Here is a 21,097-nt window from a genome sequence, read left to right on the forward strand (position 1 = left end):
TGAGGATTATTGGTTTGTTGGCACCGGATTGGGTTCAAGAGAGAACAAGACGAGATTGTGACCTAATTTTAGATAATTTGGTTTATATTGAGCAGTTTGGAACAGAAAAATATGTGGCAGAATGGCAAGTCAATGTAGATACTGACAGCTTTTCTGGAAGCAGTGGAGGGGGAAAACAAAGAGGACAAAAATGTAAACTTTCTATAATTACTCCAAAACAACTTAAAGGAATAGGCCACCGTTTTTACATACTGAGATATGCTCTTACCTCACTTTAGCCAAGTTAATATATCCCCGTCTGGTCTTTGTCCGTGCGCTCACACATACGCAGCCTCTCCCACATGTCACATAGCTCCAAAAAAGCTCACGATAGAAGCTACCAAGCTCTTCCACGTGTTCCCTATTTAAATAAAGTTACGTGAAGTGTTTTCATGCGAAGTATATTTACACAGAAATGTAGCATGTCGATTTTATAAGCAAATAAAAAGGGGGACTATATTGTGAGGCGTAATGATACGAGGGCTGTTTCTCAATTGCGAGGATTCGTTGACGTCCTCGGTGGTGGCTCCTCCAAAACGGAGCGGAGTGTCCTCTCCCCGCCGCCTTTGAGCTCAAATGGAACGGCCTCCGGAGCGAGCGGCTGCGTCAGGTCAAGTGTCAATCTATGCTCATTAAAACAACTGTTTTATGAATAACAGAGGCCAGGAAACTGTTTATGTGGAACACAACTTTTTTAAAGTGAGTTCAAACTAATAAAGTTTTGCGAGAAAAGAAAAAAGAAACTATGCTGCAGTGCATCATGGGTAATTTCAGCTCTCCGAGGCAGCGGAGGATCCACTGCTGTATCCTTCGTAAATGAGCCAAACGGAGGAGTCGAGCTGCAAGGGGGCGAGTGATCCAGGTGAAATGGAACACCACTTGGCGGCGCTGTGATGACGCGAATGACGTCCGAAGTGGTCGAGACGCCGAGGATCCTGGCAATTGGGAAACAGCCGAGGAGTAAAACGTCCGCGCAGTAACTCCTAAAGACTTCCCCGCTCACTTCCGTCAATAACCTTTAGGAGTTACTGCGCGGACGTTTTACTCCTCGTATCATTACGCCTTACAATATAGTCCCCCTTTTTATCTGCTTATAAAATCGACACGTTACATTTCTGTGTAAATATACTTCGCATGAAAACACTTCACGTAACTTTATTTAAATAGGGAACACGTGGAAGAGCTTGGTAGCTTCTATCGTGAGCTTTTTTGAAGCTATATGACATGTGGGAGAGGCTGCGTATGTGTGAGCGCACGGACAAAGACCAGACGGGGATATATTAACTCGACTAAAGTGAGGTAAGAGCATATTTTAGTATGTAAAAACGGTGGCCTATTCCTTTAATAGATGATGAACAGTTTTCTACCCACTAAAGATATAGAGACACTGGAAGGAGCAAAAGGGTTCAACAACCCATAAATTACAAAAATAACGGAGAACGCTAACATGATGCTTCGTGTTAGCATTATGCTACATGCTAACGCTAGCTACGACTGCCGTTTAATTCGCTTCTACTGAACAATCAGCTGAAAAAACATGCATATGGACCCGACTTAGACTTGACTTTATTTCTGTGTGATAAACAAGTTTATATTCCTCCAAAGAACAGCTAAAAGGAGAGAAAAATGTGTATTTCCCAAGACATACTTTGGTAACGCTTTATATTAAGATGTACTCATGAAGTATTAATAAGGTACTAATAAGCATTAATAATATGGTTGTAAAGTATTAACACACTGCTTATACTTTTATCTGTTAATATATTAATAGGCCATTGATATACATTTATTTATAGCCAACCCTTAACCTAACCTTAACCATAACGCTTACCCTATACTTAATGAGCACACCTTAAAGGAACAGGCCACCGTTTTTCCATATGTTCTTAACTGAGCTTAGACGAGTTGATACGTACGTGTCTGGTCTTTCTGCGTGAGCTCAGTCATGCAAAACGACCAAAGATGTTGTTAACATTTGGCCCCTCCCGATGTATTCCTATAGCTCCAAACGGGTCTGAAGTTGGAAGCGACCACGCTCTTCCACGGGCACAAAGACCAGACAGGTACGCATCGTCTAAGCTACCGATGTTTTTCGAATCGTTCTCTCTCCATACAAATGAATGGCGAGGTGTGATGTGTCCTCCATTAAAATGTCACAGTATGATGGTTAGTGGCCGCTGGATGTGAATCCAGCCCACAACAAGCAGAAACTTAACTGAACATGATTTAGCATTTAGGTTAGAAGATACTAAAGTGAAATCTAAAAAAGTCTGTACATTCATTAATGATTCCAAACGAGGCTTTGACCTAATTATCTAAATGAGGTCGATGGGTTGCTGAAAACATCTGGGACGTTCATAATTTGGGATGTTTGATGGCTAATGTTAACGACTATAGGACAATATATTCCACTTTTTAACTCTGGGTCTTTAACTTTGGGTCGTGGGCTAAATTCATCTCCCACGGCAGGTCACAGATCACATGTAAAGTCAACAGGAAAATTCTATTGACATATATTTTCAACAAATTAATAATAATAATAAGCTGTGATTTTGAAATGGTGCTGTTTTGGTCAGAGCCTGACAGGACTGTAGCCTAGTAAATAATAAGAAAGATTTACACTTGTGGTCATTATTCATTCACTCCACACTCTAAGCTACTATCGAGATTCGAACGTGTGTCGAGTGGTTGGCCTCCCCACACTACGTGACGAGAGCCACTGTAATAGAGCAGTATCTGAATGACATCAGTGCTGATAACACTATTGGCTTTGTAATGGCTTATCGTAGTTTGGTCTCGGTTTGAGGACATTTTGTGTTAATAATCCTGAGACTTTGCTGATTAGACTGAAGTCACTGTTACTCATTAGTTTGTGTTGGTGTTTGCCCCATCCTGCAACACTGGGCTGGTGTTGCTCAGACAAAGGTGTCACTTTGACATCATTGCGACCGATAGTTTGGGCCAATAAGCTATGTATTCTGCATGTAAAAAGTGGAGGACGGAAAGATCAGCTAAACAATGACCCAGGTGGCCTTTGGTCCAGCTCCACCAACAAAGTATTTGGAACAGATGGACGTGTCCTTTTTGACATTTTCGTTGAGAAATTCAGCTGAACACGAGCACCAGCCCACAGCTTATTTCTTGATGTCTCGTTTGGTTTCAGGAATGAGATGAAACTCCTGTCATGTCGTCCTTATCAGAGTATCTTGAATTGCTCTGACACAAACCAGAGCTACAGCGCTTTGTTGTCTCCATTATTCTGTGGTTTGGGCGGATATTCATCTGAAATTGACACGCACGTTAGTATTGATAATAGAAATGATAGCAGCGAGCACAGTGGAAATCAATGCAGTGGAACAGAGTGTTTGTCCGAATACAATGAGATGTTTTGCACCTTTAAATGGTGTCAGTTACTCAGTTTAGGGTTCATGTTTCTTAAAGCCTCGACTCAGGTGCAGCATCTCAGGGATGTAATGGTACACAGAAAATATTGAACCGTTTTGGTTCAGCACCATAGACTGTGAGATTGAGAATGGACTTATTGTGGCCTTTTTCCTGTAACCGTACGGAAATGGCAGCTGGCTCTAGAAGTTCCTGGTTTCTATGGACTTTCCATTGAAACTTTTTTGCCACTTTAAGTCATTTTTGAACACAGGCTCATCATTTTCACCTATTATGCAAGCATGCGCGGTCAGTCGAGCTATTTTTAGCACAATAGGGAAACCGGACACAGCCCTTTTGTCACGGAAAGACTCGACGCAACTGAAAACGAGCACAATCGGGAGGAGAAAAATGAAAGTGTATTCTCAGTTTAAGAGATTACATGAAGTGTGCGGAGGACAGTGGGGGCTTTGCATGTCACTGATGCCGTGATTACTCATGTTTTCCTCAGCTTTATCGTTGTTGATGGAGGCTACAGTAATTACATTGAGTATGCAGTCCGTCGCGGAGCAGTGATGTATGTTCTGAGCTTCCAATCCGTCATCCTCACATGTTTTCACGCTGGCCGTTAAGATCTGTGATTACCACGAGCATTATCCCGACAGACTAAATAATAATTAGGAAAACATACACTTTAAGACCAAGGACACAATGCCAACAGGCCGGCCTCTGTGGTTTGTGGGGGAGCACTTGACCACTAAGCCACTGCTGCACCAGCGCCTATGTATTATTAAGAGTGGCCGTTTCTAATGCACCCGCTGCATTTATCAGTAGCAACAAAAATAGAAAAGGCTTGCATGTGTCGGTGCTGTGTATCCATAGTAACCCTGACAGTAACCATGGCACTCGTAATAGGTTTCTTTTAGAGGAGTCAATTAAACCATTAGGCTAATTATAGGTTTGGAAATGAGTGCCATATTCATAACAGGCTATTTATTTAGTTAAAGCCAGGAACGAGATTCAAACGCTCACTCTGCACTAACAACTGCACGACTGTGTCACACAAACTCACCACTTAACCTGTAGCTATGAAAGAGAACAGCAATGTAAGAAGATTAGGGAATATGATGATGACAAGCTCTGTACCACTGCAATGAGCCAAAGATTCTTTTAGGCATGAACTTTGCAGCGTGGGAGTCGTGTGGGACGCCCTGAGCAGATACACTTTCCTGACCGGCAGTGAGCTACATCGGCCTCAGGAATAAGACAATACACAAATATCTCACATATTTGATCTGACCGGTCCAGTACAATAGAGGTCAAAAGTTTGGAAACACATTTATGTATCGGTTTTTTCTTTATTTTCAACTTTATTTCCAATGAGTGATTCTCATTTACATTAAACTATGGATGAACATGCGGGATTATGGGAAAAAAAATAAGTCAAATAAGTCAAACTATACTTTGTATTTTAAATTCTTCAAAATTGCCACTCTTTTCATTTTTGGCATTTGTGCCCCGGGGACACAAGTGGGCTGACTCAGTTTCCCAAAAATCGAGAAAAAATTGGTAATTTTCGTTTTTTTGCAGATTCTTTTAGTTTCCAGCCTCTCCATGTTTTAGAAAACAGCATTGGTTTGTTGAAAAGTGTGAAATCTCAGGGTGAAAAAGTCAGAAATAAATTGTGTGTGACTTCATGATTATGCAACCCTTCCCCCCGTGTGTCTCACTCAGGCCGGCTGCTGTTGCTAACGCTTTGAACAGACCAATGCTAACGCTGGAATACTACTACATGGAATACTACTCCAGAAGTTTGTTTTTCTGCATGAAACCAGTGAACTTTTCCAGTCTAACTTTTCCAGTGCGACTGATGATGTCCTGGCTGTAAGCATGCACAGCGCCCCCTGCTGACCATTACGTTTCTCAAGCCAACTCGACTTCAGAGCGTGTTTTAAGACAGAAGGATGTAGCGTGGATTTGCTAAACTCTCCATTGAAAATAACTGAGCGAGGAAAATTGATTTGATCATGAGTTTGCTGAGCAGAAGGCCCTCAAAGGTCACTTCAGACAGGTGAGTGAAAGGCCATTGTTGTGCTGTAAGCTAACGTGGTGTGTTTTTGGTGGTAAGCTGTGTGTGCAGGTTACAGATAATATAACTTTTTAGAGTTGTTCAATTCAACTCGCCGCTACATCTCCAAGTACGATCAGATTTCCATGTGCTACACATTGTCGGAAAGCTTGGAGACCACACTTTAACAATCTGAAAAGCTCAAAAGAACTGACATGCGTCCCTCATTCCTGTGACTGGGCACATGTTCTCAATGAGCTGCACAAGGTTGTCCCTGAAATGGTCGTGACCCCATTGAGAAAATTCAAAAATAGTACTCAGGCTCTCAGTCGTACAGGAGTTGTCCATCCTCAAATAAAATCATTGTATATGTACCGTACATCAACTCTCGCTGCCCCCGATGACCAGCGGAGCAAAGTTTTGGGGAATCAGTTTTCGACAAAGCCTATTATTCATCCAAAATCTCTCTCTGTCGACCGAATACATTTTTTTTTAAACGCGGCTCTATCCATAAGTCAGATTTATCTCATGGTAATATATGCCATTTTGAACCCTTTTCCCCGCACATTCAAACATTTCATGATTATGAACGCTTCACCGATTAATGGTTAAAAACAGCGGCGTACTCTGCGGCTAATATGTGGGGCGGCAGAAGAAATACGAGTGCGTGGAGTGATTTCCCTAATACCTCTCGGTGCGCTAAAGTCCAGCAGAGGATGGGCCGTACAGCTGGTGGCATTAGTCATGGTGTACAGCCGGTTTGATGTATGCACAGTGGGGCTGAGTGAAGGATGACTCAAACTCGGCCTCAAAAAGTGCTGAGCTGGCTCCTACACGGCATTATCAAGTGTAATGTGCGCGCGAGCCGACCACCACATTATCATGATTTATGGACGACAAGCACCTCGTGGGCTCATGTAGTGCAGTCTGTGGAGAGTGCCCTTTGCCAAAGCCTTAAGTGGATATACCACTTTGTTAGTGTTGAGCTGCTCGCTGTTTGTTTCTCCTTTTACTGCTTAGTTTGAACGGCAAAGTAAAAAACAGACCAAACTCTCTCATTACGATGCGCATTTGATGATGTTTTGACGCAATCCCTCAAACTTGGCCCCGCTCTGCCACGTGTTTCCCCAGGCACACTGAAGTACACAGAATTATTTCTATTCCACCATGACAACATCTCCACTTAAGGAGCTTCTGACTTTCAGTAAAGCAAAACTGAACTGAGTGTCCTTTTATTGTAGACAGCCTAAGACAGTGTTTCTTAACCAGGGTACCAGCTAGATCAAATATGGTCAGGATCCTTGAGGTAGGGGGTACTCAGAGTGCAGATGTGGTAGGCGAGATAAATAAGGTTAGGAACCACTTACATAAAGTATGAAATGCAAGAGCCCAAGTGTCTCGGAGACGCCTTCTCATTTGTGTCTCCATGACTTCTTTGCGATGTCACATTTCCGCCTCTCCTTCTACAGGTTCGGAGACATTGCAGGGATGTCACAGAAACGTCTCACAGGTTGAGGACAACAAATAGTGTTTGCGATGTCCAGTGTTGGGTTACTTTATAAAGTTACTGGCTAAGTTAGCTCGTTTCTCCTCTGGAAAAGTAGCTTGTTACTTTACTGCACTACTTTATTATGAAGGTAACGCGTTAGAGACTCATGCGTTACCAATAATAAACATCTAAATATAGCCTTCATTTATTGATTATCGTTTTCTGATGAGGAATGCTTAACAAACTGAAAAAAAGCAGCTCACGCAAACAGCCCCATACCGGCGACTGTATTTAATCATAGCACAATGAATTCACTTCTTATATGTGGACAAATGACAGGTAAAGGCAACTATAATGAGCATGAACTCCAGGCATGAACTGTGTATGTATAAAAGCTTAGCGTTCACTATGTGTAAACATTTTGGCTCCGTCACAAATGGCAAAAAGAACGTCTGTAAAGGAGCACTTACGCTTTACAATGTGGATTGAATTGGTAATAAACACAAAACATACTCAACTTGATTTAGATTGTACAGCTTTCATCAACCACATAAAGTTACGAGTTTGTTGATGACATTGGAAGGACCGATGCTGCCAAAAGCTACGAGCTACGAGCCAGACTGATCCTCCATGTTCAGAGATACATGGGGAGACAGTCTGGAATTGTGCGATTTGAATCTCGCTGACTCTGGCAAAACCAGGCAGAGCCAATCATAGCACAGGGGGCGGGAGTTAACGCTGCGTCATCTTCCGCGCTAGGATTTCTCATCAACCAGTGCTCCTCCAGCGCTGTAACCAAAACAGTGAAGATGGCAGCCGCGACACAACGATCTTTTCCCAGTGCCCTTTGTTCTGTTTGAAATGAGCTGGACTTGTCCTTAAAGCCACAGCAGAAGCTGCTCTGAGGACTTTCACCAGAACATTTACTCCACTGCACGTGTGGACAAACAATCATGACGGAGAACGTGAACGCAAAGCGTAAGTCGCTTTGTGTTTGCTTAGTTCGGTCTCGTTCAAACGGCGATCGCTAGCCCCGCCTCCAGTCTCCATTTGGAAATTGCGTCCTATTACCACAATTCCAGACTGTCTTTATATGTATTTCTAAATACATACATAAAGTCAGTCTGGCTTTATGCCAGGCTAGCTTCATCGTGGTTTTCCTCCAGCGCTGTATTGTCCTTTTCTCCAGTAAGTTAATAATAATGTTAGAGTGAAAAGAAGGAAATCCACATGCACTGGCACTGACGAGACGCGCTGTCACTTTAGTGTAGTTTATTGGTTTATTTGGGACAGTGCATGTTAATGAACACGCCACACCAGACTGTAGCCTAAACACACTCTCATTCATCCAAGCCTATTGTACATGTTTTTTAGTGAGCAGCACTGCAGACGAGGGAGAGATCAAGACCCAAGCTAACATGTTGCTGATTTGAAAATGAAACGATTACTTTATTAACTGTAAATGCGAAACTAAGTCGTTGCTTTACTCGTTACTCAGAAACCGTAATCTGAGTACTCTAAAGCGTTACTGAGGAGTGCGTTACCCCCAACATTGGAGTTGTCTCCTCAACTGCTCAGAGACCACGCAGAGACTTCGTTTTCACCAAAACTATCTGGAGTCTCACTTATCTCCAGGGAAGGGGACGTCTCGGAGACGTCTCCGTGACCAGCGGTGATTCTAGTTGTTTCTAGTCTCCAGTTAGTCTCCAGGACTGTGAGACAGGCCCTTTAGACACACCTGTGCAATATTCATGCAGCTGATGTGTCACAGCTGTGAGGGGAAGTGCTCACTAACACAGATTCACACACATTTGTCAACAATGTTTGAGAGAAATGGGTCTGTTGTGTTTATAGAAAAGTTTCATGTGTTTGAGTTCAGCGCATGGAAAAATGGGAGCAAAAACAAAAGTGTTTATATCTTTGTTCAGTGTATGTGGGATTTGCGTCCGTTGTCCTGCAAACAAACTCACGCACACACACACACACACACACGCACACGCACACGCACACGCACACGCACACGCACACGCACACGCACACGCACACGCACACGCACACACACACACACACACACACACACACACACACACACACACACACTCTGAGTGTGTCCATGCCACACGAGTCTGCCCTCGTCTGCTTTTGTCGTCTCTATACAGTAACAGGATTGATTTTTCAGGGCTCCGAGGACGCGCCGCTCCCTGTGCTGCTGTGGGCTGCTCCTGTCAGTTCCACATTCTGTTTCTATTTTAAAATCTCTCGCTGGTGTAGGCAGAAAAAGAAAAGAAATCCTGACATTGTGCTGTGTGTTATGGCGAATGGCACCAGAGTAAAAATAAACTTTTCCTCAAACTCTGGAGACACTGTAGAGCGGTTTGAAGCAGCCGAGGCCCCGGTAGAGTTTTGCTCTATATTTTTCCAAAGCCAAGTCAGAGTCAGGGGATTTTTCTGCGTTTTCCTGTTTCATTACATTTATAATAATTGCATAATATTGATACAGTTTGCAGACGCCTCTTTTCCTGCACATTTCTACGTATGGAAATGTCAGTCTCATGAATGAGGCTCAATAACATCTTTTGTGGTGCATCTGAATGAATGTTCATGTAAAGTAAAGGCAGTCAGGAGTGACAGACTGGGCTGGAGCTCGTGGCACAACATGGCTGCACCACATCCTCTAACCTGATCCTAGTTCTCTTCCCTTTAAGATGACCTTAGACCCAATCAAATAAGCACATACTTTGGTGGTGAGTTCCTGGTGGATGATGACTGACTGCCTGACAACACCCTGACGTAGCCATCTAGAAAGTGAATTCTGTAGTGGAGGAGACATCTGTGTTTGTAAAGGTTGCTCAGTTTGTCTTGAGGCTAGAGGTTTTAAAACAGTGCAGCGGATGTGAACTAATCCACGTTAATAAAAGAATCATCTTCGCAATAGTTTAAATTTAATGTAGCTTCAGGCTTTCTAAACACAGACATCTCCTCCGCTCAAGTATTTACATCCTAGCACAGGCTCGTATCACGATGTAAGCATCATCTACAGGAACTGGTCAATAATCTTTACAGAATATGATTATTTAATTGGCATAAGATGATCGTAATTGGGAGGGAAGGACAGGGAGCATAGATATTTAATAAAACTCTAGATCGGACATGAGGCTTGTTGACGTGGCAAACATGGCGGCCATGTTGTGACTGGCCGGCGAGGCTAACCCTTATGCCACCAATGCAAAACCAGAAGTTACAGTGGAGAAAAAAAGGATTTGGTCAGGTCTCCATAGACTTTCTATTGGATTTCGGCCAAATACTTTTTTCCCCATTTTTTTGTTATTGGTTTGTTACTTCTGAGTCTCATATCTCAGTCAGGGTCTGGTCATTCCCAGGGTTCACTGCATCGCGTTCCCACGTTCAATAAAGATAGATAAATACTGTTTTAAGAAAAGAAACAAATGTTATATTTGATATGAATAGAAGTGAATGATTTGAAGTGTTCAAATCCATGTTCCCTGTGTCAACTATAAAACTGGAATGACATTTGAAAAACTGCAAAAACTATATTTTCATACCAGATATGACATAAAGTCCGTCACAATGATCAAAGAGCCATGAAATAAAAGTATCATGGAAGTAAGTGTTGATTCCATGTGATGACATTGCACTGGGTTAGAAGGGCCAGTCACAAGATGGCCGCCATTCTTTCATCTAACGTGTGACTGTGGCCATGTCCTAGTGTTATTCATCTTTGACAGGGACTTTTGGCGCTCACAACTTCAGATTTGCGGAACAAGCATAGCCACGACATGCAACGAGCCAATTGTCCTGGAGCGCTCTCTGTAGGCAGCAGCGGGAATGACATGACCCAAAAATGTGAACTTTTTCTTGTGCTAAAGTCCACCTGGGGATCATTAGTGCCGATGACAAGGCTTCGTGGATGAAACGCAAAAAAAAGACTTCAAACTTCCAAGTCCAGATGATGGCTCAAGAACCTTTGTCTATGATGACTGACCATTAAGACAACTGGAACTTGTTATCGACTACTGCGCAGTCCCGCTTCAAAAAGCAGTTCCAATTCTATCACGACTGTCCCGTCGTCACTTACTTTTTGGGCGGCACTTGTCCCACGTTGACCCTGACGCAGATGACCTTCCTGGTCTGGACCCCCATGGCGCAGGGTCCTGAGGCACTGCTGTTGCCGGGTGACGAGGCGGCGGCTGCAGCGGCGGTGGTGGGGTCTTCGGTGCACGCCCCCCACGGTCCGGTCTGCCAGTGGTACACGGTGCAGGCGTGTTCGTTACAGTTCCTCACCTCCTGGAGGGCGCTGCTGTTGGGGCACAGAGCGCCACCTGCACAGCACAAAACGCAAAAAAGTGGAAATCAGAGGTTGGAAAGTAAGGGAGGGCTGTGCTTAAGAACAAACTTTACACCTTTTACATGTTATGGCAGGTAACTGGACTGGTAAACAATTGACATATTTTTGAGTATGATCCGGGGCCAGGTTCAGAGAGGTTGGTATTAACAGCAACAGAAAATCATGTGCCTCGAAATACAGAGATCGGAAAATCCACTTTGCACCAAAACCTGACCTGATACTTAGAATCTGAGAATGACCTACATTTTTCTGTAAGTAAGTGCTTTACTTGTCATTGTGCAAGCATACAACTAGTGTTCAAGTGTTAGTCCTTAGCCGCAGGGACTGAGCCCAATGACCGCTGGCTGCTCTGATTTGTGACCACGACACTAGAGGCCGCCATTGCTCCGCCATTTCTGTAGTACCTCCATATAGCCACTAGTCTCCCATTGGAATGCATTGCACTTTACACATGTTAAAACAACTTCAAAGCCTGGTGCCTAATTTTTGGGAACTTTCTACAGCTCGATATTGCTCCTGTGATAACGCTGGGTTAGTTACAATTAAAGAGACCAGGCTGGTTTTCGTAAGAAACATTTTAGAAATCTCATACTAATGAGGGTCGGACTGTTAGCATTGGAGCTGCTCAAGCTTCAGAGCTGGGGAGGAGGAGTCTGTAAATCCACCATGATTTCCCCCTTGAGCGTGGTCATTGTGGTGAACGGGGAGGAGTGAGGAGGAGCTGTCTATTATTTTTTACAGTCTCAGGCTGTGGGCCGGCCTGAGCAGCATGTTTTTGATGGGTCAGGGAAAACTCTGAAACGGGGCAGCGCCTCCTGGGTTTGTTTCAGAGCGTGGTGTCCTGTACTGGTCAGCTCCTCTACCTCCTCCTTCCTCTTCCTCCTGCGCAGCTCCCTCCCCTCCACAACAGTCTTTCACCATCTTCTGGGAAGAGCTTAGCAGTTAATCTGTTTAATTCTCCAGTGAACGTCCATTAGCCAGAGCAATAGAAGGCATGTGTGTCTTAGCTGTGAGTCTCGCCCGGATACCTCCTCATTTGTCCCGTTTTGTTTCTTGGTGCCTCCTCAGTGTCTCAGAAGAAGACATGTGTAGGTCTCAATGTCTTGAGCTCAAAAGATGCTGTTTGTTTACTGCTTCTTCAGGACCATTATGGACTCTCTGCAGCACAAAAAACACTGAACCTCCACAAAACACGGCAAAGACGAACAAAAGTATCCAGTAAAACAATGTGGAATCAAAAAAGCAGTTCGCAGAAAGAGAGAAGAAGTGAAGTCCAGACCTCCGTTGACAGTCCTCTAATATCCTAGCCTTGCACCTCTGTGCAGAGAGGGTGACTGCCTATCTGTGAGTCAGTGGTTTGTGGCTATGTGTTTGTATGATTATAGTGTTGACCATTGTGTGTCAGCTCATCTCACTGACATGTTCTCCATGTTCTGTAGCGTGTAGGCAAAGCATGAGTCAGAAGCTTGTTCAGATTTCCTTACAATCCTTACAAAGCTGCAAAAAAAAAGTAAGTGAAAAAAACACCTCACCTGAAAAGACACCTCTCAAAAAGTATTTTTCTGTGTGACCCAGTGGGATCTGACACCTGGCCTATTGGAAAATGGCCATTTTTGGACAGCCAAGAACCACTTTTGTCACCTGAAGCATAAGGTGAGCTTCATCGGCTCCTATAATGACACTGGTTAGCGATGTCAGGCGAACATTTCCAACTCCACGTGTGCATATTTCAGTAAAGTCTGTAGTGGTTCCTGTCAGTATTTACGGAATAGCACATCTGATTTGAAAACTCACAGTCAGGTCATCGTGCCATTGCTTTGTGCCTTCGTTTTGTAAAAGAACTGAAACTCCACTCAAAGCAAAGTGCCTTTGACTGATGCCTGTGAAGACCTCAGTAGGAGAAACGCATGCGGAGAGAATTAGGGGGGAATGGGAAAGTAACTAAAAGCTTTTTCATTACGGCGCTCGGCGGTGGGCTCATGACTCACTCAGAGGAGCCCGGCTTACTCTGCCTTTCGCTGAAGACGGGAAATCGGAGGAGACACTGGGGCTCTGTACATCACTGAGAGCGCCGCTTATAATGAGGTTATTAATTAGAGTCATTAAAGCATTACTCTAAGGCTCTGTTGTGTTTAAACATATGATTAGCTTTTAGCTCAGCCTCCCCACGCACTTCGAGAGGTTTCCAATGAAGCCTCTGCTGCTCCAGTAAACACCACTCCAGCTCAAACACTTCCCTCCACTGATACCACGCCGCTCCAAAGCCCCGACTAATTCAGCTAATTCCTCACAACACAAGACCTGGCAGTTTTGTCATTGGTACCAGCTCTTTTCACAGTCAGACGTTTAGCTCCTCTAGGAAGTATGGGCCTGGCACGTCGGAGTCGGACTGGGGGTAAAGGGTACTGAGTACCCAGGGCCCGAGCAGGGTAGGGGCCCTCAAAAATGCTGCAAAAAGCGTTCTGTATTGTACTTTCTAAGTTTCCTCATAATTGATACTATAAGAAATACTGAAATACAACGGTTGCTACACAGAATTTTGTACAAACAATAATGATGGATAATATCTCAGCGCCCTGACACCCCTTTAAAAATGTGCCAAATGGTTCAGCCCACACACCAGCGTTCAGCACCGCACGCTTCAGCTCAGCAGTGACTTGATGAGGTGGACTCTGTAATGTAATGACACAGAGCTGAGAAAGACAGATATTAGTCTTGTCTAATGTGCTTTTATTTAACACTAGCCTGTTCTAGCGGATCTGAGAGGCAACTTTCTTGTCATAAATGACAGTTAAACATGAGGTGAGGCGAGTCCTGCCTCTGCCTGCGCTGAGAAGTGGATGGTGTAGCCGTGCAGAGTCAGAGAAAGAGACAGAGCTCCTTCTCTCCTCGTTTTTACCTCTAAAGTTTCTCTTTCCTCATGTTTATTATAATTGAGCCATCAGGCCAATAGAGTAACAAAAGCCACAGGACGCGCACGCCGTTTTCGCCGAATTAATGATGCTAATTAGCCGCGCGCATTTGGATTGACGGTGCATTATAAATGCGCAGCTTTGGAGACGAGTCAGCCTGGTTCTAGTGAAAGGTGGAGCTCGTGCCATTTAGCCTATTCCAACATAACTTTTTACAACAATTGACTGACAATACACTGAAAGGTATAGGCTTCAAATATGGTGGAGACTAAAAACCCTTGAGTTTTTTGTTCAGGCCTGTGGGCCACAGAGACATCATATAGTATCATCATTTTTTGTATAATAGCATTTTAATGCCTATTTTAAAGTTTTCTTAGCACAGCTATCCCATGTCCTGGTGCAGTCCTCCTGTTTAATGTGATGCTAATAATCATTATGCTCTACCTAAAACTAGAGCTAAACCTCAACTGGCCCAATGAAAGTAGAACATTCCACCCTAATCTAAATAGCTATGTCGTTACAGGATTAAATGTTGGTCAATTTCTGTAACTGAATCAGATGAAAATCAGATGCAATTGCAAGTCCAACATTGACTTGAAACAAACAAACAAACAAACAAACAAACAAACAAACAAACAAACAAACAATGAACTAAGCACCCATTGGATTGGATATGTGTTTGTATATGAAGCACTTTTTTGGCCAACCCATTTTTTCACTTAGTTAATGTATATATAATAAAGTTATAATATAATATAAATGAACTGCACTGTCAAACCACAAGACCACTGTTATGTGGTCAAAGAAGATAGAATATGAAATGTGAATTTCATATGGGGGGGGGCACCAAGATAGTTTGTACCCAGGGCCCAGAATTTGGTGCTACGCCCCTGGGTATACTAATGACATGCATCTTAAATATCCACTGCCTTTGCATTTCAGCCCCACCTGCCCTTTTACTGTTCATTTTACTCATGTTGTGTTCAATGTCAAATGGTAACTGCAGAAGAAATGTGATGCAAAAGCTCTTTCTGATGTCAGCGTATCTCTACTCTTACAGACAGCAGCACATACACATTATAGCACAACAAATATGAATATTACTATTAATACTGCTCAAAAAAAAATAACACAATGTTACTCCAAGCGTTCTTTATTTATATATAAAATTAAGGGATCATGGAATTACATTGTGTTGTTCAAGTGTTCCCTTTATTTCTTTGAGCAGCGTATGTGCATTTGTAAAACTTTCCTACTGTAAATCAATATTACGCCCACAGTCAGCTGTGTCATGTTGTTTTGTTTGGTTTAAGTTGGGAAATACTGCGTTTTCTTTTTGAATCAGTGCTTTAAGTGGACCAGTACTCACCAGCACTCACCAGGACTCACCAGCACTCACCAGCACTTACCAGCACTCACCAGCACTCACCAGCACTCACCAGCACTCACCAACACTCACCAGCACTCACCAGCACTCACCAGCACTCACCAGCACTCACCAGCACTCACCAGCACTCACCAGCACTCACCAGCACTCACCAGCACTCACCAGTACTCACCAGCACTCACCAGTACTCACCAGCACTCACCAGTACTCACCACTGCTGTGAACACACACTCTGCTGTGAACACACACTCTGCTGTGAACACACACTCTGCTGTGAACACACACTCTGCCGTGAACACACACTCTGCCGTGAACACACACTCTGCCGTGAACACACACTCTGCTGTGAACACACACATGTGAACACACACTCTGCTGTGAACACACTCTCTGTTGTGAACACACACTCTGCTGTGAACACACTCTCTGCCGTGAACACACACTCTGCTGTGAACACACACTCTGCCGTGAACACACACTCTGCTGTGAACACACTCTCTGTTGTGAACACACACTCTGCTGTGAACACACTCTCTGCCGTGAACACACACTCTGCTGTGAACACACTCTCTGCCGTGAACACACACTCTGCCGTGAACACACACTCTGCCGTGAACACACACTCTGCCGTGAACACACACTCTGCTGTAAACACACACTCTGCCGTAAACACACACTCTGCCGTGAACACACACTCTGCTGTGAACACACACATGTGAACACACACTCTGCTGTGAACACACACTCTGCTGTGAACACACACTCTGCTGTGAACACACACATGTGAACACACACTCTGCTGTGAACACACTCTCTGCTGTGAACACACACTCTGCTGTGAACACACACTCCGCTGTGAACACACACTCTGCTGTGAACACACTCTGCTGTGAACACACACTCTGCTGTACTTGTGTCTCCTGTCCTGAACACTGATTGGCTGCTCTTCCTGCCTCACACTCTTCTGTTTATCAAGTCCCTCCAAACTCGCGCTGTCATTGGGTATTTTTGGCAGGCGGGAGTAAATGCGAGCAGCTCAGCTCAGGCTTGTGCCCGTTTGGCCTCGTAGATGCGATAAAAACAAAACAAAGCGGTGAATATGGATTGAAACAAACGTCTGTGCCCTGAGATGAGGCGGACGGCAGACAGAACGGAGCCTGACAAGCTGCGATGACAGCATAAGCTCCAGAACAGAAGTGTTTGTCAGACACTTTGGAAAGCACAGACAGACATTATTCTGTGAGAATCACCTCTGGAACAGAGTTTCAGTCTGTCTTCTAAAGGTCAGACTGTCGCTAAAAACAAAGTTACATTTTGTTGGCCAAGTTAGAAAAAGTGTGGATTGGTTAAAAACGTTCATGAAGGCGTACAGAGAAAGTACTACTTATTGCTACTGTTTGAATACACGTACACACTACTTCAACTTTACTACTACTACAATATACAAACGTGTATTTACCAGAGAGCTCTGGAAACTTTGGCACTTGAGAAAGTCCTTTAAAAACAGATAAAACACATTTCAATTTCATATTCAAACACAACAAAAGAAGATCATTTTGCTAAAACAACATTACGTTACTACAGGATTCTGAACTACAGGGTTAGCAGGTTTCCTACAATATAAGACCTTATATTTCATCATTCACAACAGGCCAAAGCGAGGTTATCCACGTCTATCACTTTCCAGGAAATCATTTTGTTGTTAGACATTTAGTCATTTACAGACGACTAAACAGTGTGAGGAAGAATAACCCTCCTTCAGGATTTTGCGAGCATTTTTTGTGATTGTTGAGGGATAAAATGCCTGAGGACCATTTTTCCAAAAGTTGTGATTTTTTTTTCGGGGTAAAACATATAATATATATAATATATAGGGGGACTGTTGTTTTAAACTCTGTCCTCCGCTGTGGACGGCGGGCGGCACGGTGGCACAGTGGTTTCCATATTCCCCCTGTGTCGGTTTCCTTTCGGTACCTTACTCTATCACTAAAAACATGTACAATAGGCCGTACAGGTGGTGGTGCAGAGGAGTGCAGCCCCAGGGGAAACTGTGGCTCAGGGGTCTCCAACCTTTTTCACTTGATGCGCCACTTTTATAGAACAAAAATGGCTGCTTTTTAACACGAGATGAGCTGAGCATTTTTTCATATTTTTACTGTTTCATTTTTTACTTTTCTTATCGTGTTATATTGTTGTGTTTGTTTGTAGCTGCATTATTGCACTGTGTACCTGTACAGCACTTTGGGGCAGTGATGACTGTTTTTTGTAAATGTGCTTTATAAATAAATTGACCTTGACCTTGCTTGCGCCTGAGTTTATTTGTTGTAAGTGCATTTACCTAATAGTCTGCGGCCCGTGTTCAACATGTTCAGAGCAAAAAGAAAGCATATTTTAATGAGACTCATGAAGCTACTTGGAAAGGGCTGGCGAGCTGCTGTAGCTTCATACGTAGCTTACTAATGTGAGTGGAGTGGATGAAGCACGCCCCCAATAAGCTCCCATTCCAAATATAACTGTGTTAAAACAGAGGTTCTGAGGAGACCAGATGACGAGAGTTTATTTCACTCAGGCTTCGGCTCTGGTTCAACAGAATTGTGTCTAGGGTTGGCCGCACGGCTTTTATGCCACTAAAACAGATTTTCCTGGTTCCTATCCGATACCAAATAGCATTTTTTGGGCTATGCAGACTGTAAAATATGCATAATAAACCATGTGCTATAAGTGGGCATATTCTTTACAGGTTTTGTGATTGTTTTTATTTACTTACTGTGGAATCGGACTGGTACTCAGTATCAGCCACTAGCCTGAACCCGGTATCGGTATCGGATGGGGAAATACTGGTATCGGAACAACCCTAATGGTGACTCCTGAAGCAAAGAAAGCTCCTCACACGAACACCTGTAATGCACACTTAGCACACGTTTATCTGTCAGCTTAAAGCCTATCGCCAAATAAGGATCCAAGAGCAGAGTCTCAGAGAGCGGCGCTCGCTGTAAAGTCAGACCGAGGCGAGTGAGTGGAGGGCGGGGACAGACGTAACAGTCCTGGCTGAGCCCCGCTTCAGTCACCTTAGTTGGGGGAAAGTTGCAGGGTTTGGGAAAAGTTGCAACGCCGCACTGACTAACATAAAAGAGGAGCTCAGATAAGGGCTGTCAGTTTCAAATGCACAGCTGGAAAAAAAAAAAAAAAACGTTTTCAGCTTAGGTTTGAAGAAAGTCTATGAACCTCCACATTCGGCTTGCATCAAATATAAAAGCGTAACCGGGAGACAGAGGACTGAGTCAGCCTCCTGAACGCCGCCTTTATTCAGCAGCGACAGGAAGGAGCCGCCTCACAGCTTCGTTTAGGATAAGATAAGAACGTGTTTGTCTCACAGCGGGGAAATTGCACGGTCAGTGGTGGAAATTGCATTTACATGAAGCGTGAAGAGTTGGAAATGATTTCTTTCTTTGGGACGAGAGGCGGATCATTGATCATTGAGAGGCAAAGCATCGCTCTTTCAGCTTGAGACACTCGACACTGAAAGAGGAGTGTCGCCGTGGAAAGGCAATGGAGTACAGTTACTCCACACTAAATACATCAAATATTATCGACCATTTAAAGCTGGAGACACACTACGTTGTATTTTTTTGCTTAGTTTCAGTAAGATTTTCGGATGCGCTGAGTCTTCCAAAGTCACCGCTTGTTGAATTTCCCTGATGTGTGAGTCTGTATTTGATATTCCTTTATACTTTCTATTAACTATTGCCTATTTGCACTAAGGGTTTGGGAGCAACACATGTGCGTTATACTGGTCGGCATGGCAACAGTTTAAAATTGTTTGCCTCTATCTATGTCACTTCCTGTCAGTGTCCAAAGGAGAAGTGCTCATTGACAGATTGGTTTAATTATCCTGAAAAATGAGACCAAAATGCATTTATAGTTCTGTCCAGTTTAGGATAATAAGTTCAGCAGAGCCTTCAGAAGTCGGCCTGTAATTATTGTTGAATTTTTTATACTTTAGAGAACAATTTGATTTGAAGTTCTTTTTGTGGCTATAGACTTCTATATTATCTCGTGATGTGAAGTTCGATTCGCTTTACTGACTTGAGTTAAAATGAATCAATCACCAAAGTGAATGGGGTGTTTTGAGTCGTTTGATTCAGTGAGTCTAATGTAAACTACTGTTTAAAACAATGAAAATATTACAGTGTTTGGGAAAGTATCATAGAGAACAAAAACCGTAGCCTACACACAAAAAATTAAATCCATTAATAACCATTGTTCTTTATACATGAAACATGGTGATTTGATTGTAATCTGGTGCCATTTTAGTATGTGAGACTGATTAAAGTATTATTATTATTATATAATCTTTTTTTCCCAATACTCTGCCTGAATTGACCACTCTGCTGTATTTACACTTTAGTATGAGGCTAGCTTAGCCGGGAGATAGTGTCATTTGGTTCATACGTATCAGTGTCTTTGACGTGAACCTCTGAGTGATTTGTTCTCCCAGTTCAGACGAGTCACTCACTCACACTGAGCTGCATTGGACTTCTGAGTGTAGAAAATATTCAAATATTGTACAGAAATCATCAATAATGTTGGAGGCGGAACGAGAGTTACGAGACGAGTGGGCGGGCAGGAAGGAGGACGTTAGGGGAAAGTAGTTGTAAACAATAAGCTTTTTGTTTCTGTGCTCAGACGAGCTACACGCGTGTAATATTAGAGTCATTGTGGCTACAAACGCAGCCTCGGGATCACAGATTAGAAAGCGGTGGGCAGACGAGTTAGTCAACGAGTTAATGGAGGCGGGGAATCACAACTCCTGAGTCAGTAAAGTAAATCTCAAGCTTTGAACAATTCGTTCATAAATCGCACATCACGAATGTTATCAAATGTCCTTTATGTCAATTTTTACAGATTCTATGAGGAGCAAAGTGGCAGCATGTCCAATTGACCTTTCGCCAAACCCTCCTACCCAAAACGGTAACTGTCCAATCAAACATCCTATGAAGCTAGGTCCTCCAATGCAAAACAATGGGACGTACCAGCAATGTCTCCAAAATAAACAAGCATGTGTCTGCTCTAAGGTAAGGCTAGGGCCTAGCCGCTAGGCTAACACATTAGCATGCTAACATCTAGCTACTGACAGTCACATACCGTTACACAAACTGGCTCTGGAGCTGTAGCTTTACCTGCGGCGGTGACGTTTCTCACGTGTTTTGTCTTGGCCCTGATAACTGGATGCTGCCTTTTATCATTGTGTCACCTGTAGGTTTAGCTAGCGTTAGCTAACTTTACTGGAGAAATGTTTCTACTATTAGTAATACTAAAAAAGTAAGAGGGTGCTCGGGAGCACGACTGGTCCACAAGGCTGTGCTGTTGCATTTCTGTTTCAGACCTGTCTGTCTGTCTCTGCTTTAGAGTCAATAGTTGTCCTTTTTCTTTCGATGGATTGTGTAACATCTTG

The 21,097-nt window shown here is 43.4% G+C and overlaps 1 protein-coding gene across 1 annotated transcript in view; it reads right to left on the reverse strand.

Moving 5' to 3' along the window:
* thsd7ab (thrombospondin, type I, domain containing 7Ab) overlaps positions 1–21,097 on the reverse strand; it is a 357,113-nt gene that overhangs the window by 145,312 nt on the left and 190,704 nt on the right. Inside the window, exon 10 of the mRNA XM_079562212.1 lies at positions 11,074–11,317. Within this exon, the coding sequence (XP_079418338.1) occupies positions 11,074–11,317 (244 nt within the window). The remainder of the gene's footprint in view (positions 1–11,073; positions 11,318–21,097) is intronic.

This window comes from Gobius niger (genome assembly GCF_951799975.1).
Source record: "Gobius niger genome assembly, chromosome: 8".
Classification (NCBI taxonomy): domain Eukaryota; kingdom Metazoa; phylum Chordata; class Actinopteri; order Gobiiformes; family Gobiidae; genus Gobius; species Gobius niger.